At 43.9% G+C, this 17,573-nt stretch overlaps 1 protein-coding gene across 2 annotated transcripts in view; it reads right to left on the reverse strand.

Moving 5' to 3' along the window:
* The window catches only part of ATP12A (ATPase H+/K+ transporting non-gastric alpha2 subunit), a 54,883-nt gene extending 37,677 nt beyond the window's left edge, over positions 1-17,206 (reverse strand). Inside the window, exons 1-7 of one of the 2 annotated variants that reach the window (XM_030221153.1) lie at positions 16,984-17,206; positions 11,411-11,575; positions 7,096-7,155; positions 5,149-5,352; positions 2,540-2,653; positions 1,393-1,527; positions 142-259 (exon numbers count right to left, since the gene is read on the reverse strand). In XM_030221153.1, the coding sequence (XP_030077013.1) occupies positions 142-259; positions 1,393-1,527; positions 2,540-2,653; positions 5,149-5,352; positions 7,096-7,155; positions 11,411-11,575; positions 16,984-16,995 (808 nt within the window). In that variant the 5' untranslated portion in view covers positions 16,996-17,206. The remainder of the gene's footprint in view (positions 1-141; positions 260-1,392; positions 1,528-2,539; positions 2,654-5,148; positions 5,353-7,095; positions 7,156-11,410; positions 11,576-16,983) is intronic. The other variant, XM_030221154.1, reaches the window with a different exon arrangement.
* Between the last annotated feature and the right edge of the window lie 367 nt (positions 17,207-17,573).

The raw sequence follows: 17,573 nt of genomic DNA on the forward strand, positions 1-17,573 counted from the left end.
CCTTTACGCATGTATATATTTCCCCTTTGAAACTTGACACAAAGACCATGGGGGAGCTTTCTACTACCTACTTCTGTCCTGATCATCAATTCTGTCTTCAAGAAATTAAGAAATAAACAGCCAAATTAATGCTAAACATACCTTCCAAGCAGGTTGTGGAGTAAAAAGCAATATTTTTTGTTTCAAGTGGATTTTCATGTGTGAACTCATGTGATCGAGGCTGAGCTTCAGATTCCCCCGTAAGGGAGGAATTGTCCACCTGGCATCAAGACACAAAATGCATTTGCAATGAACCCTGCTTAATTCCACACATATTAAATAGATGCGTATAATAGATAATCAGGAGGCTGAAGGGACATGCCTTTGTCACTTTGTATAGTCTGGGTGATCTTTATCACAGAAAAGGAGTGCTTGAAAGAATCTGCCACACAGGGCCAACCCGGCACTAGGCAAACTAGGTGTCTGCTTAGGGTGACAGCATTTGGGGGAGGGAGCAACAGTATCTCCTTTCTCCCTTCCCTAGCCACCTATCCCGTTTCCAGCATCGATCCCTCATCCCTGCTCCTGTCACACCTCTTCCCAGACCTATCCTGAAGTTAAAAGCAGAATCAGTGCCACAGCAGAGCCTTTAAACACATATCCTGCCATTCCCCTGACAGAACTCCAGTGACGGTGGGGGGGAGGGGCATAATCCAACAGTGCTTGAGAATGGGTTTGAGGTTTTTAGGCTGCATGCCAGTGCTGAATCTCCAATTAGGGCAGTAGCAGGGGCAGGGAAGAGGGGGAGATGCTGAACTTGAAATGAGGGGTAAGGAAAGGGAAAGGAGATGCTGAATGGGGACAGTAGGGAGTGGAAAGGGGGATGTACTTGTAATCTGGGGAGATAGGGAGTAGAAGGGGTGAAGCTGGCCACTTGGAATGGAGGGTAGTTATGAGAAAGGAGTAGAAGGGGTGAAGCTGGCCACTTGGAATGGAGGGTAGTTATGAGAAATGGGATGCTGGACCATTGGGGGAGGGGGGAAATCACAGAAAGGAAGGGGAGATACTAGACTACAGGGGGGAAGGGCCTTGAGCCACCTAAGGCTGCCATCTGCAAAGATTAAGTGCAAGATTCCATTTGTAGAAGGCTTACCAGATAAGGAAGCATATTACAAAAAAAAAAAAAGCACTCTGAGCTGAATATTTTCTATGGCCCCCTAATGGTCAGAAATGATTTCTCACTGGGAAAGGACAGCAAGACATTACATTGCTAATGTTTTTGTCCTCATGACCCTTAGGTGTTGATTTGCTATCGTACTATTCTATATCTATTGCATACAAGCTGCTTTGAAAAACCATGCAATATTCTGTGTTTGGCATCTATGAAGACAGATTTCATAATCTTGCTCTTACCTTGCATCCCTGTGCAAAGATCAGTCGGAGATCAGCTGGAATGCGATCTCCTCCTTTAATCTCTACCAGGTCTCCAACCACTAGTTCTGTTGCTGGGACCTCCTTCTTCTCACCATCTCGAGTGGTAAGGGCAACCTGAAGAAAATGTAATAGCAGGTGTTATTTTTTTTTTTCAATTTGAATTTAGCTTCCTTTCAGAATCACAACTGCTGGTTCTTCAGTGACTTGAAGCTTTTCAATGACTGAGTTTCTTTCAGACCAGATGTATCACTTCCGAAGCTCATTTTTTAGCAGTTTTAGCGTCATTTCTGCAATTCTATTTTTTTTTTTATTTCACATGTTTTTGCTGTGGTGTATTAAAATTCAGTTCAAGCTTCTCCTACTCACCTACAAATGCACTCGATCTGCAGCCCCTCCTTACCTCTCTACCCTCATCCTCCTTTCAGTACCCTTCTCCACCACCGCCAACTCTAGGCTTCGCCCCTTCTGCCTCACCTCTCCCCATGCTTGGAACAAACTCCCTGAGCCCATACGCCGGGCCCCCTCCCTACCCATCTTCAAATCATTGCTCAAAGCCCACCTCTTCAATATCGCCTTCGGCACCTAATCACTACATCTCTTCTCAGGAAATCTCATCTACCCCAACTTGACATTTTGTCCTTTAGATTGTAAGCTCTTCTGAGCAGGGACCGTCCTTATTCGTTAATTTGTACAGCGCTGCGTAACCCTAGTAGCGCTCTAGAAATGTTAAGTAGTAGTAGTAGTAAAATACATTTTTCACTCATGCGAAGGGATTCCCTAAACACAACGAGAAAGAGCAAAATGCTCTAGACAATATATGCAGAATCTCATTAGAGGATATGGTGCTACCTTCAAGGCATGATTATATCACACTTGAGGGTCTTCAAATATCAAGAAGCCCCAGATACATAGAGATTCCAGAAGAGAATTTTTCTCATTGCAAGTAAGGGGAACCCAATCTGGTGCCTTTTTCAGAGACCTGATCAAGCAATTGATGAATGGTTCAACTTTCCCCTGACAATCTCTCTCACCTTCAGAAGGTGTACATAGAAAGGATAAGGAACGAGGGAGGGGACTTGAATGAAGGTGTCCCAAGTAAGTTTAAATAATGATTCTAACTACCTACCTGGGGGACCATGTTTCTGAAGCTAGCCATGATGTTTGTACTTTTGGCTTCTTGGAAATAAGCAAAGCAGCCAGTGAGGATGACGACCACTGCCAGGACCACACCCAGATACAACTGAAAAGTAAGAAAATATTCCCATTATTGAACAGAGCTGGGCAGCCAAAATATTTTCATTATTGTTAGTTTCCTGTATCATCTTAAAGGTATTTTCATTTTGTTACTTTCTCATTTCAGGGACAATATCATAACTAGCACACAATGTTTGGACAGAGTGCACAGTATTCGTGAATAGGGCTCCTTCGTTCAGAAGAGTGTGCACTCAATGAATATACATGGAAACAATTTTAAAACAAATAGGAGGAAATATTTTTTTTCACTCAGCAAATAGTTAAACTCTGGAACTCTTTGCTGGCGGATGTGTTAACAGCAGTTAGCGTATCCGGATTTAAAAAGAGTTTTGAACCAGTTCCTGAATGTCCAATATGGCTTTGCGGTAGTATTCTATAATGACTTAGATGCGCCCTTAAGCCATTATATAACTGACGCTATGCACATCCCTTTGTGTCACCTAAAATGAGGCAACAATTTATAGAACTGCTGTCATACTCAATTAAAATATCATAGATAATCAGTCATCATCTTTCAGACCAAAAAAAAACAATGTAATATATAAACTCCAGATTAGATTAGGAAACGAGCAAATCGAATAGGCCTGGTCATACACTGTTTGCTATGTTTATACTATTCCCCCCCAGATTCAATATATGGTGCCCAGAGTTGCTTGCGCGCATGCAAAATAATAGAGTAATGAGCTATCAATAATTGAGTGCTAACTACCAATTATTGAAATTAATTGGCACCACATCGGATTTGTTCAGACATCTAACTGCGCTATATTCTATAAGGTAGGGCGCCTAACTCCAATAGCACGTAAGGGCATAGGCGTGTCAGGGTCATTCTGAAAAGTTGTGCGCGTGGTTACAGAATACTGTCTTATGCTATGCTATATAGTTCTTCTATTCCACTAATTTCCCAAAAAGGATTTACTAAGTGGATCACACAGTATAAAACCTGCATAACAGGAAATCACAATATAACAGCATCTAATATAGATAAGAAAAATAATATTGCATACCCATTTTACAGATAATACGATTGAAATGTCTTAAGAGCTTTACGAAAGGCAATGTATATCTTAATTTGTCAAATACTCAATGGCAATAAATTTCAAATCTTCACTCCCTAACTTGAGAGTCAACATTAATACTGGCATTTACAAGCTTCATTCGCCACTTCACAGACGTCCAGTGACACATATGAGGCAATTATATTTCTCAAATTGGCAAAACACTGGCCACATCTTTATTTGCTAAACATCAACTTTACGAACTTAACTTTTTTCAGATATATTATCATAAATTTTTTTCACTACCCATGTAGCTAGATGGTAATGTACTAGCTTCACCATTTAACTTCCTCCCGTCATACTTTCCCCATTACCCATTCCATGACCCATGGTACCACAGGGTCGTGCCCCATCCTGTGGCGGTGATGCACATAAGACCAACATTGCTAGGCCTAACTTAGGCCCTATGATTTGAAATCCTGCCCAAATTTACAGAAATAAACTTAATACCCCGCAACCTAGCTGCAACACCCCCCCCCCCCCAACCTCCCTGATGCCAAAACACCAAAAAACCAATTTTCACCAGGGTAGACAAATTTCACCCATACAGATACCCTCCCTCTCCTCTCCTCTCACAACTTTTCCTTCCCACCCACTCTTCTCCTCACACATCTTTTCCTTCCAGCCCACTGTCCTTCATTCTCTCCTGCTAACGCTAACCCCACCTTTGAATCACATTTATCCAATCCCTCTGCTGTTGAGCCAATGTTATACCCTCCACTTTAGTGTTTAGGGCTTTTTTATACCAGGTTTCAGCAACTGCAAGTCTGGCGCTTACAGTAGGCATGGCAATCAGTGCTAAGCATTATTCTATACAGACTGTGCATCCTTTATAGATTCGGACTTAGTGTACTTTTTTTTCTGACACCCATTTTTCAGCACCATTGATTGCATTCCTCTTTAATGCTTACAAGTAGTTCACACCAGGGGTGTAGCCAGACTTCGGCGGAAGGGGGGTCCACAGCCCGAGGTGAGGGGGCACATTTTAGCCCCCCCCCCCCCCCCCGCTGCCGCCGCCGCCACCAACAACAACAACTTTGACCCTCCCCTGCCGACGAATCTCTTGACCCCCCTCCCGCCACCAACCCTCCACCGCCGCCGCCTAACTTTGCTGGCGGGGGACCCCAACCCCTGCCAGCCAAGGTCCTCTTCTTCTGACGCAAGGCTTCGTTCAGTTTCTGAGTCTGACGTCCTGCACATTGTACGAGGACCTCGGCTGGCGGGGGTTGGGGTCCCCCGTCAGGAAAGGTAGGCGGCGGCAGGAGGGAGGGGTCGAGAGGGTCGTCGGCAGGGGGGGTCCAAGGCCAAATCTACAGGGGCCCAGGCCCCCATGGCCCCACATAGCTACGCCACTGGTTGACACACCTACTAACTGATGATTTAACAGCTGTTCAATTTGTAATTTCAGCGATGTGATACTTACATTATCTTTTGCAACTGTGTTGTCCTGACCATACTGAATCCCAAATGCGATCCAGCACAGGATAGCACCAGCCCATAGGAGGATGGAGAAGCCTCCCACCATCTGCTTGAGGAACTTGACAATTTCAGGTGTGCCTTTAGGAGGTGTAAGAGCGTTGGGACCATCTCGAGCCAAAATCTCTGCGGCTCTTGCACTGGTGAGACCCTGTGTAAAAGAATACAATACAGGTTTTAAGGCCAACATTTGATATTTGTGTGATTCAAGTGCTCAAGGCAGTTTGTTTTTTATTTAATGCAAGGTTTAAGGGTTTACCACCTGGCAGTTTGAGATTATATTATGTTATTTTAAAATGTTTGTTATTGATTATGTATGTAAATTTGTAACCCGTTCTGGGCGTTATTGATAGAGCAGGCTAAATAAATTATCTTGGAAGATGGTGGACAGTTTTCATTTTCTGGAAATTGAGCCGAGATGACTAAGTAATAAGCGTTATGAGAATCCTCAGGAGGGTTAAAGAATAGAAAAGCATTACACATCCTTTATGGCAACATGTAAGCTTCTATATATACTTTGCATTACAAAGGCAGCTGCATGCAGTACTGAAAAAAAGAATATTTTGGTAGAAGGTAGAACACTTTATTATATATTGAAATGTGACTTCATGGCATGCATTAATGAATGATCTATGCATATTAGTTCCTTGGTTTAATTCTGAAGTTTATGTTTATCTGAGCTTTTTCCATTGAACTATGGACCAGATTCAATAAATGGTGCCCAAATTTTGGTGCTGGAAAAAAAAAATCAGTGTGGAGCTCTAGTCTATAAACAGAGCTCCATTCCTGCATCCAAAATTTGGGTGTCGATATTTACACAAGCTGAACCTGGTATAAATGCAAGTGCCCAACTCTTGTCATGTGCGGGAATGGCACTCTTCTAAAACTCTCTTGCAAAGGTTTTTGGAATGCCCTTTCCCCTTCGCTATTCACACCCCCTTTTCAGTTGCACACTAGAGGATTTAGGTGCATAGAGTTATAAAATAGTGCCCAGGAAAATGCGTGTGCAAATGTTTAATAATATCAATTAACTTAATTGTTGGTTAACATCAATTTATTACCATTAATGCGTTCATAAGCCAATTAATTTGCATGCGAATCCCTGATTGACATATAATTTTGGGAACCATATAAAGAATACAGGCATACAGCTTTAAGAGAACAATATTTAAATTATGTTTGGCTACAAACTAGTCTGCCTTGGCCAAATAGTTGCTTGAAATGCAATTGTGGGTGTAGGTGTGAGTGTGCGGCCTTTGTTTTGACTGCCACTGCCGGGGTGGCTCCATATAATTTTCTGTCATTTTAATAAGGTTTATTTATATTTAAAGCCATTATACTTTGAGATTCCCAGTCCAGCATGGTTAATTTATGCATTTCAGATCTTCGTCTCCATGGTTTTCCTACAGTTAAGCATGTGTTACTTAAAAAATGTCATGAAAGTTCATTTAATTACCAATCTAGCAGTTTATGAAACACTATTCCAGTATTTATATGGACAATGACTAATTATTTGTGGTTCTGCAAATCATTGAAGACCTATTTGTTTTAACAATCATTTTGAGTGATTTTAGATATATGTTTTAATTGTTCGTTTTTTTGGCTTAATTTTCTAACCCGCTTCAATTCTTATGTACAAATAGACGGGATGCAAACGCAGAAATGGTGTGGTATGGTATGGTATTCCTTGGCCCAAATTTAACCCGATCTCACCAGGAAATCCTGCCAAAAGTGCAATATATGAATGCCTATAGAGATTCTCGGCCGTAGGTGTTGGGAGTACACAAGCTTACTTTAGACAAGGGTCAGAAACAGCTTTCCACAACTCCTCCACTCCACAAATTGTTCTGACTCCCCAGCATTACAATTAGCACCTCCCTTCGTTCTGACTTACTTTGAGGATACTGGTAGAGAACTTTTCTTCCAATTCTTCTGTACTCAGTTTGTGGTCCTCCTAAAAAAAAGAAAGCCCGTTTACCCAGAGACTTTGCAGCAATTTTGAAAGCACAAAAGCATGTGCATCCATTCGCTTTGAAAACTGCATAGTTGCACAACCTTTTTGAGCAGCTGAAGACGCCACTTTTGAACACAGAAACGTACAAGTGCTATTTCTGTCCCTACCCCTCTAATGCAGCTAAAATTAAAGGGGCCCTTTTACTAAAGTGATGCAGCACCTACTACATGGTAAACTGCAGGGTAACTGCAAGCGCACAACCACACTACAGGGTTTCATGTTATTACAGCAGTTACCACATGGTAAACCGTGTGTTAAGTGCCTTTCGTGTTAGGATGTGCGGCATGGGCGGAGAATGGGTGTGCAAGGGTTAAGCAGCCTGCGCTCCGCACTTATCACATACTGGGGGTATGTCTACTATAGGACGCTATGAAAAAGGCTAAGCGCATGCTAACGCAGGACTTTTCCGCATGCTAAATCCATTTTTCAATTTTTTTTCAGTTTGTGTGCTAATGTTTGCATTAGTTTGCATTACTTGAAAAAAAAAATTAGGAGACACTAAGGGCTCATGTGTTAAGCCAGCATTAACCAGTTATTGTGTCCATATTAATGTACGCTATCCGGTTAATGCTTCCCTGCCAATGACACACCTGCAGCAACAAATAAATCAGAAATGTAAATAACACCTTAAGCAGGTTAACACATCTTGCAAGTAAGCATTTTCACATTAGGGCTTAACACCTTTTAGTACACATACACACTAAGAGCCAGATTCTATATATGGCACAAAATTAATTTATTTAGATTTTGCTCACACCTTTTTCAGTAGTAGCTCAAGGTGAGTTACATTCAGGTACTCTGGATATTTCTCTGTCCCAGGAGGGCTCACTATCTAAGTTTGTACCGGGGGGGGGGGGGGGGGGGGTTAAGTGACTTGCCCAAGATCACAAGGAGCAACAGCAGGATTTGAACTAGCCACCTCTCAATTGCAAGACCGGTGCTCTAACCACCAGGCCACTCCAAATAGGCAATGCAAAACCCCCTCAGTGAATTCTATTATATAAAACTCACCTAAACTTAGGTGTGGTTTAAAGAATGCGTGTAGTGGCTGTCCCATAACTAAAATTTAGCCGCAGCCATTTACGACAACTGAAACCTGTTGTAAATGCCAACATCTTATTTAGGCGCGACTCAGGCATGTTCTGTAACAGTGCAAATAATTTTCAGGAACGCCTATGACTGGCCCATGCCCCTACCATGGCCACCACCCTTTTGTGATCTACAAAGTTTACCACAGTTTCGTAAAAGGGTTCCTTTGTGCATTGTTGCACAAATTAAGATGACAAATTTTGTAACTTGCCTGAGATTAAGAACAGACCTAAAACAAATGTTTTAACGTGCATATTATCAAGATCAGAAATAAATACTGTACCCATTACATAAACCATATTAATATGTTTATAAATTTATTCCTTCACACTAACAGTTATTGGCTCGATATTCCGCCGGTGTTAAACCCAGAACTTCAGCATTAAGAGGCCCTTTTACTAAGGTGTGCAGGCCCATTTTTCAGCACACCTTGAAAAAAAGGCGCTATTTTTGTGGCCAAAAATGGATGTGCGGCAAAATTAAAACCAGCGCATGTCCATTTTTGGCCTGAGATCTTACTGCCATCCATTGACTTAGCGTAAGGTATCATGTGCTAACCAGGCTGTAAACAGCCAGCACATGTAAACTGCTGATTACCGACGGGTAAATGCCACGTGGTAGAAAATAGAAAATATTTTCTACTGCGTGTTTTGGGCACACGTCAAAAATGGAATTACTGCACGGGGCATGTGGTAGCCAGGCAGTAGTTCCAATTTGACACACGTTGGACACATGGAGGGGCATAATCGAAAGGGGCGCCCAAGTTTTCTTGAGGACGTCCCAGCGAAGAGGCGGGGAAACCTGTATTATCAAAACAAGATGGGCGTCCATCTTTCGTTTCAATAATATGGCCGCCAACTTTGCCCCCCCCCCCCCCCCGCTGACAACCCTCTTGACCCCCCTCCTGCCGCCAACCCGCCGTCGCCTATTGTTGCTGGCGGGGGACCCCAACCTTCTGTTTCTGACATCCTGCACATTGTACGTGCAATGTCAGAAACAGAAGGAAGCCTTTTGCGAGAAGAAGAGGACCTCGGCTAGCGGGGCTTGGGGTCCCCCGCCAGCAAAGGCAGGCGACGGTGGGTTGGCTGCGGAAGGGGAGGTCGAGAGGGTCATCGGCAGGGGGGTCCAGGGCCCAATCTACCGGGAGCCCAGGACCCCCTGGCCCCACGTAGCTACACCGCTGCTTTTATGTGGTCCTATTTACGCAGTTACCTTGGCAAGTTAAGTGCTGAATATCAGTCTTTGAATTTTATGCTTGAATACACATCTGGTCTACTCCCTACTTCTTTTTTTTATACACTGTGTAGTTTGTAGTTATGGAGATACTTCTGTTTGCTGTGTTTGAATATCAGCAGTTAACCAACCAAGTGCCAACACCTCCAAAATAGCTGATTTTCAGTTCTGCGCTAACCGGTTGTGCAGCTGAAAATTAGCAATTTAACAGACCAGGAGCCGTTTCTGGCTAGTTAAATCACTTTAAATATCAACCTCTATATGTGTTAATTCTCCCTTTTTTTCTTCCTTTACTTTGCTGCTAGTGTAAATTTGCATTTTAGAATGCAAGTGCTTTTTTTTTTTTTTAAATCATTGTACAAAGTGGGCATTTTGGCTTTGAGCCTTTTCTAGATGCAGCTGGGAAGAAGTTTGCACCAGTTTTATCTGGCCATGGAATTAAAGATAGGCTTTCAGTGTCGCCCACTGAATAATAGATGGAGATTTGCCTCTAGCAATAGAATGATCAAACCCGAATGACAAAGGCAGCTGCTACTTTGCATAGTCTATAGAGAAATAAATGAGTGTCCTTACGTTTTCAGTAAAACAACAAGAGTCAATGGCTATTTGAGGAAAGAATGAAAAGCCATCATGTACTAAATGCTCCTCCCAACCAGACCAGAGAAGGAATGAAAAAAGACTTTTTGTGGGAGAGAATGACTTGTCCACAGACCACATCCCTTCTAAGCAGTTTTTAACTAAGGTCCAAGCACAGGGTGTGAGGTATGAACTGAGGGTGGTCCCTCCTCCTGGACTGAGATTGAGACCCTCACAGTTCGAAGGGGACTGGTGAATGACATTTAAAGACTGGCACCTGACCCTCACTAGAGACAAAATGATGCCATCACATTAAAAAACCTCCTGAGGAAAAATAATGCGACCATCAGAGGTTCCCCAATCTCTCCTGGGGGTTCCCCAGGCAAATCAGGTTTCCAGGACATCCATAATGAATATATATATATTTTTTTGTTACATTTGTACCCCGCACTTTCCCACTCATGGCAGGCTCAATGCGGCTTACATGGGGCAATGGAGGGTTAAGTGACTTGCCCAGAGTCACAAGGAGCAGCCTGTGCAGGGAATTGAACTCAGTTCCTCAGTTTCCCAGGACCAAAGTCCACCACCCTAACCACTAGGCCACAAATGTCTCTCATGCAGGGGTGTATCTGCGTGGGGCCACAGGGGCCTGGGCCCCCGCAGATTTCGCCCTGGCCAACCCTCCCCCGCTAATGTTGTTTACCTTTGCTGGCGGGGAGCCCCAACCCCCGCCAGCCGAGGTCCGCTTCAGCCTGCTTTTAAAAATAATTCTTCAGCTGGCATGGTGCGACGTCAGACAGACTCCGAATCAGCAGCGTACAGCATGGCCACGGAGGACGACGAACAAGAACTTTGAAGACCTCGGCGGCTGGCGGGAGTTGGGGTCCCCCGCCAGCTGAAGAATTATTTTTAAAAGCAGGCGGAAGCAGACCTTGGCTGGCGGGGGTTGGGGTCCCCGCCAGCAAAGGTAAACAACGTCAGCGGGGGAGGGTTGGCGGCGGGAGAGGAGGTGGAGAGAGTCGTTGGTGGCAGGGGGGGGCTCTGGCAATGGCGGGGGGAGTCGTTGGTGGCAGGGGGGCTCTGGCAATGGCGGGGGGGGGGGCTAAATGTGCCCCCTCCCTCTGGCCCTGGCCCCCCCTACTGCCAGAGTCCAGATACGCCCCTGCTCTCATGTATATTCATTGTGGATGTCCTGGAAACCTGGGTGAATGGGGTGGAGGGGGGCCCTCAGGACAGATCCGGGAACCACTGGTGTAGATCACGGTGGATTTCTCCCTCTATCAAAACCAGCACTCACCAGTTCAAGTTCTTGTTTAAGAGCATCCACTTTCTTGCCTTTCTTCTTCTTCTTTGGTGACTTCTTTTTGAGGTCCTTATAGTTTCCTGGGTCATCATTTCCCTTTTCCGGCTTCTCTAGATCCTGCGTCCCATTCATTTCTACAGAATATATGTCGGGGTTTCTCTAGTAAGAAAAAAAGGCAGAGGTTCCTGAATGTAGACATATATTGCAAGTTTTGGTTTTGCTGCTTTGGTGAAACAATGGGCTAGAAACACTAAACATTTTTACCACAGTCAGAAAATGGGAGAGATTCTATAGCACCCGTGATTAAGGGGTCCTTTTACTAAACCATGCTAAGAAGTGGCTGCCATTGCAATTAGCACGTCGGTTTCCCATGTGCACTGGCCACTTTTAGCATGGCGGTAAAATGATCTTTTTTTTGTTGTTGTTGTTGTTATTTTTGTAATGGCCAATATCATTGGGAGCACTTACCGCGGTAAGGGCTCCTGCACTAATCGGGTAATGCACAGTAATGTGCCTGCACGATCCAATTAGCACAGGTACGCCTGCTCTCTACCCCAGACACACCTCACCTCTTGCGCCAAAAAATAAAAAAATACTTTTTGATGCAGGATTAGCATGTGCTAAATCCAAAACTACCAATACTGTGGTTGTTTCATCTTGGGCTGTTTTGCACTAACTGTTAATCAACACTGCTTTCCACTGTCCAGGGCTGCCAAGAGACTGGGCCAGGCCCGGGGCAAGGCTGACCCCCCCCCCCCCCCCCCCCCCGAGGTGACCGCCACTGTCACTCCACCCCCTCGAGGCCACTGCCCCCCTCCATCTGCCACCAGGCTGGGCCCCCTGCATTGAAATCACAGCGCCTCTCACCTCCATGTGAAAGCGCTGCAGGCAGCAGCAGATTGCCTCCCTTCAAGCCTCTTTCCCTACCTGTGTCCTGCTCTCGCGGAAGTTACATCAGACGAGGGCGGGACACAGGGAGGGAAGGAGGCCTGAAGGGAGGCGATCTGCTGCTGCCTGCAGCGCTTTCACACGGAGGTGAGAAGCGCTGTGATTTCAATGCAGGGGGCCCGGCCCGGTGGCAGATGGTCGACGACAGAGCTGAGGGCGGGCGGGTGGGACTGCGGCACCGGCCCCCCCCCCCCCTGGTGGCCCAGGCCCGGGGAATTTTGTCCCCCCCCCCCCGCCCCCCCCCTCTCGGCATCCCTGCCACTGTCATGCAAACAGTAGCACCATTTCTAACCAGCATGGCACCCATTAGAGCTATCTAGTTAACAAATATTATCGTCCTCTGTACAAGTACAATGCAATTCTGTAATTAATTTTATTAATTTCTCAGGAATAGTTCCAAGAACTCATAATGCATTACAAACATACAAAGGGTCCATTTTCGAAATGTTTATCCCATTACATTTAGGAGTTACCTTGTTAAAGCTCTACTTTTAAAAAATGTCCCCCTACAGCCTAAGCAGTTGAATTTAATTCTTAGCATGGCAGGAAAGGAGGCTTTCCCAGGACAGCCTTGTGACAGCTGCTCAATCATAACCATGCAGAGGGTAATTCTATGCCAGGATGCCTAGGCAGAAAAGTCATATAGACAAATATGTTATACCTATTTCACAAAATCAACATATGATCCAATGTGCCTCATGAAATTATCTCCTCAAAAGCTGCCGTACAAAGTTTAACCTGTTTCGAGGCAAGATTACCTGTGCACAAATTTGCATATAGACTGCTTATCGATCCATATCCTAACTGAGATCATATTCATGTACCTTTCTGACCTCATGTGCAACCATCTTTAAATTAGTCCCCTATTTTGTCTATTTTTACTCTATCTTATCTGTCTGCATGTTCCACCTTCACTTACACCCTATACTGCCTATTCAAATGTTTTAATGTGTATTATGTTTTTTTTATTTGTACCCCGCACTTTCCCACTCATGGCAGGCTCAATGTGGCTTAGGTACTTATTTGTACCTGGGGCAATGGAGGGTTAAGTGACTTGCCCAGAGTCACAAGGAGCTGCCTGTGCCTGCAGTGGGAATTGAACTCAGTTCCTCAGGACCAAAGTCCACCACCCTAACCACTAGGCCACTCCTCCATAAGTAGCATATGAAGACATACTATATCCAGTTATTTGAATATTTTTAGTGTTGTAATTGTCTATTGCCTATATTTGATTTGTTCTCGCTGTACACCACTTTGAGAGAATTTCTTCAAGAAAGTGGCAAATAGATCCTAATAAATAAATAAATGTAGGCATATATTTTATCAAGTGCCTATCACATAAAAACAAGTACTATGTGTTCCCAGAGCCTGCTTGACTACATGCTCAAGTCTCTTGCAAAACTACCCCCAGAAATAGGAGGCCCAAGTCTAGCCAGTCAGGTTTTACCCAGTTAGATTCAGGCATCTTTTCAGCAGAAAGTCAATCTGGTTATGGTCAGCTGAAAAGTTTCCTTAAGATAAAGGGTCAGAATTAATCAGCTTGCCTTTCATTTATTTTTTTGCAAAGAGCAATCATTCCATGAAATAAAGCTATACTGTGGAAATATGACTAATATATTAATAGAAAAGAATAAGCCAAGAGAAAAGCAAAAAAGAAAAGAGGAAAAAAGTCAGCAACAAGTTATTCGTAGGGGTGTGACCATCAACAATGTGGAGGATTTAAGTTGACTATAAAGTAGAGACCTGCACGGAAATGGGGATCATGGGAATTCTGCAGAACCTGTGGGGTTCCCGCCGGGATGGAAGCAGTTCCTGTGGGGCTCCCATGGAAGTGTCTGCTGTCAAAAGTGTTTAACAGTATTTGGAAATCTGTATATGTATAGTGTACTACAGTGTTTCCCCGAGTCCAGTTCCAGAGTACCCCTTACCAGTCAGGTTTTAGGGTATCCACAATGAATATGCATGAACTTGATTTGCATATACTGCCTCCATTATATGCAAATCTCTTTCATGCATGCATGCCATGTCTGGTGTGTCAAATGTTTTTTTAATATAATAGCATGGCGTTAACCCAGCAGTAATTGGGCATCGTCTCACATTGCCGGGTTACTGCCGGGAGCCCTTACTGCCACTTCAATGGATAGCGGTAAGTGCTTCCCGCAGCAAGGCTACACGGTAAGAGTTATCTTACTGCATGACCATTTTTTGGAGGGGGGGGGGGCATTTTACCCGCAGCAGAAAAAAGGGCCCTGAATCACGGGAAAAACATGTTGGGCCAGTGGTAGTTCCAGGTTGCCGCATGGCAACCTTTTAGTAAAAGGGCCCCTGAGCGAGCTGGACAGAGTTCCCCACTCATAGTTCTTCCTCCCCCCCCCCCCCCCCTCCCATGCCAACCCACTGGCTTTAGAAATACTGAGGAGGACCCTAAGCACACTTTCTTGGCGTTAAATTGCTAACAAAAGCATAAGGAAAACTCAAAGAACTAGTGTTTGGCCAGTGACCTGTATCTAGTCTGTATGCGTGGGGAATTTCTTGCTCTTTTATTAAAGAACAGTCAACATTCACATGTCTCAGGAGTGGCTTCATGATTGAAGCAATGGGCTGAGAAGCAAGAAAACCAGGGTGCAAATTCCACTTCCCCCACAGACACTCCATGTGACCTTGGGCAAGTCACTTTCTCTCCAGCTGCCTCAGGTATCCACTTGGAGAAGAGGTTTTTTGTACCTGAACACAATCATACTGTAAGCTGCCTTGAACATTATTTGCAAAGGAAGGCTAAAATTCAAAGATTATGGATAACCATTATCCCCAGATTCTATATATCATGCTGAGATTCCATGCAGAAATCAAAGCATATTCCATAACAATGTGCATAACCTAATTGGTTAACAAGCCAATCGTCACTGATAATTACCAATTAAGCAATTGACACTAGTTGGCACAGAACTGTCTACTGTGTAAATTCTTAGTCGCATAGTTGAAAAGGGGCGTGGATATGGTTGTGAAATGGGCAGGTCATGGGAGTTTCTAAGATCTATGCACACTGCTACAGAATACATCAGGTCTGCACCTAATTTAGGTGTTGGAATTTACACCAGGTTTTACTTGGCATAACTGTCCGTCACTAAATTTAGTCAAGTGTGCAGGCGCTCTATAAACTGCACAGAAATTGAGACTTATAAAGTACGCCTAAATTGAGGCATACTTTATAGAATGTGCTGATCCTGGGGAACTGAGTTCAATTCCCACTGCAGCTCCTTGTGACTCTGGGCAAGTCACTTAACCTTCCATTGCCTCTGGTACAAAATAAGTACCTGAATATATGTAAACCGCTTTGAATGTAGTTGCAAAAACCTCAGAAAGGCGGTATATCAAGTCCCATTTCCCTTTCCCTATTTGAGAATCTACATGGAATGTTGCTACTATTGGAGATTCTAGATGGAATGTTGCTACTATTGAGATTCTGTTGCTACTATTTGAGATTCTACATGGAGTGTTGCTATTCCACTAACAACATTCCATCTAGAAGCCTGCCCTTGCACATCAGCAACGCGGCCGCGCAGGCTTCTGATTCTGTGAGTCTGACATCCTCCATTGCCCCTGGTACAAAATAAGTACCTGAATATATATAAACTGCTTTGAATGTAGTTGCAAAAACCTCAGAAAGGCGGTATATCAAGTCCCATTTCCCTTCCCCTTAGGTGAATTTCAGTGCCAAATATTTAGGAATGGTATATAGAATCTAGTCCTATATAACAAAAGTTATTATCCTCTGCTTATGACATCATAGTCTTTCACTGGCCATAATTGCAATTCTGTAAGTGAAGGATCTTAACCACATAGCAAGATATGCAGATCCATAATGGCTTTAATCTTGCCTTCCACAAATCTTCCTTGTTAATAGCTATCCAGCAGACACCAATTACTGAACATCTATGGAAAATGTTTTAGTCTGTCAAGGTATGATAAATTACATTGTAGCCTTGAAAACATCAATAGTAAGCAAGGAAACACTAAAGCAATTTTAGACACATAAAGAAGGAAGGGAGAAGGAAGGAATTAGATTATTTAAAAAGGTGGTGATGGTTAAAACACAAAGCACAAGACAGCAAATTCCAGGAGAAAACTCTGTTAGGCAACTAAGAAGGTCCGAAATATGGATTTGTTTCAAGTGTGAAAACCTAAATATTTATGTCCAGGCAACAGCCCTAAATACTGTTAGAAAAAAAGAGAACTGTCTATAAGCAATCCAGCATCTGTAACATCGCCCGGAATTGATGCATTTTATACTTCTTGCAAGTACCTATGAAATAATTTTCAATAGAGAAATAGAGGGCATGACAGAATCATTTGCAGGGCCCACGTAGATCACATGAGTGGATACTTTACTTTGTATCAAGGCCCAGTTTTAACAATAAAATATAACCTCTAGACAGGTAGGTGCAGAAATGAACCAGCAGGTATCATTGAGCATTTCTGTCTTAAGTGCAGGTAGCCATCTAGCTAACCAACCTGATAACGGGAAAGCAAACAAACAAAGCTCTATTCTGATCTTCACAGAATGAGTGCCAAGAGGCAAATCTCCTAACTCACTGTAAATTCAGGCTGGAATCATTTACCTCGGGTCCCATGGGTGCAAGTTTCTTGTGGTGCTCTCAAGCGGGTCCGAGGGGAGTCTTCCGAGATGCAGAACTTGAAAATATTGAGCCGGGCAGAGAAACGTCAAGGTTTGATTTTACAAGTGCAAGAGCTCGCAGAGATTGTGGCTGTGTCCCAACAGGAAAGCCAATGTTAGCTGCAGTCTTCCCCACACTTGGTCATCTTCAGGCAGGACAGGTAAGCCTCTCCTGAGCCCTGTGCAGAGACAGCACTGCTCACTGGCCCTATAAGTAGTCCAGGGCTACTCCTCCCCTTGCTGAAACACCTGTGAAGTCCAACCCATTTCTCCATCTGGGCAGGTAGAAAAATACCAAAGAAATGAGGATGTACTTCAGGGACTTTGTAATTACCTCTCGTCCCAGGAACCCAACCACCCCGCTTGGCTGCTTAATAACTGATCTGCAGTTCTTGGGATCCTACTGTCACGAGAGGCCATATCACGTATGTCATGCAGGGAAAAAGAAAACACAGCAGAACGATTTCTAAGAATTCTGCAGGGCATCTCATGGAATTATCTGGGCAGAGAAATTATGAAATGAGTTTGGTTTTG

This window comes from Microcaecilia unicolor, chromosome 12 (assembly GCF_901765095.1).
Source record: "Microcaecilia unicolor chromosome 12, aMicUni1.1, whole genome shotgun sequence".
Lineage (NCBI taxonomy): Eukaryota > Metazoa > Chordata > Amphibia > Gymnophiona > Siphonopidae > Microcaecilia > Microcaecilia unicolor.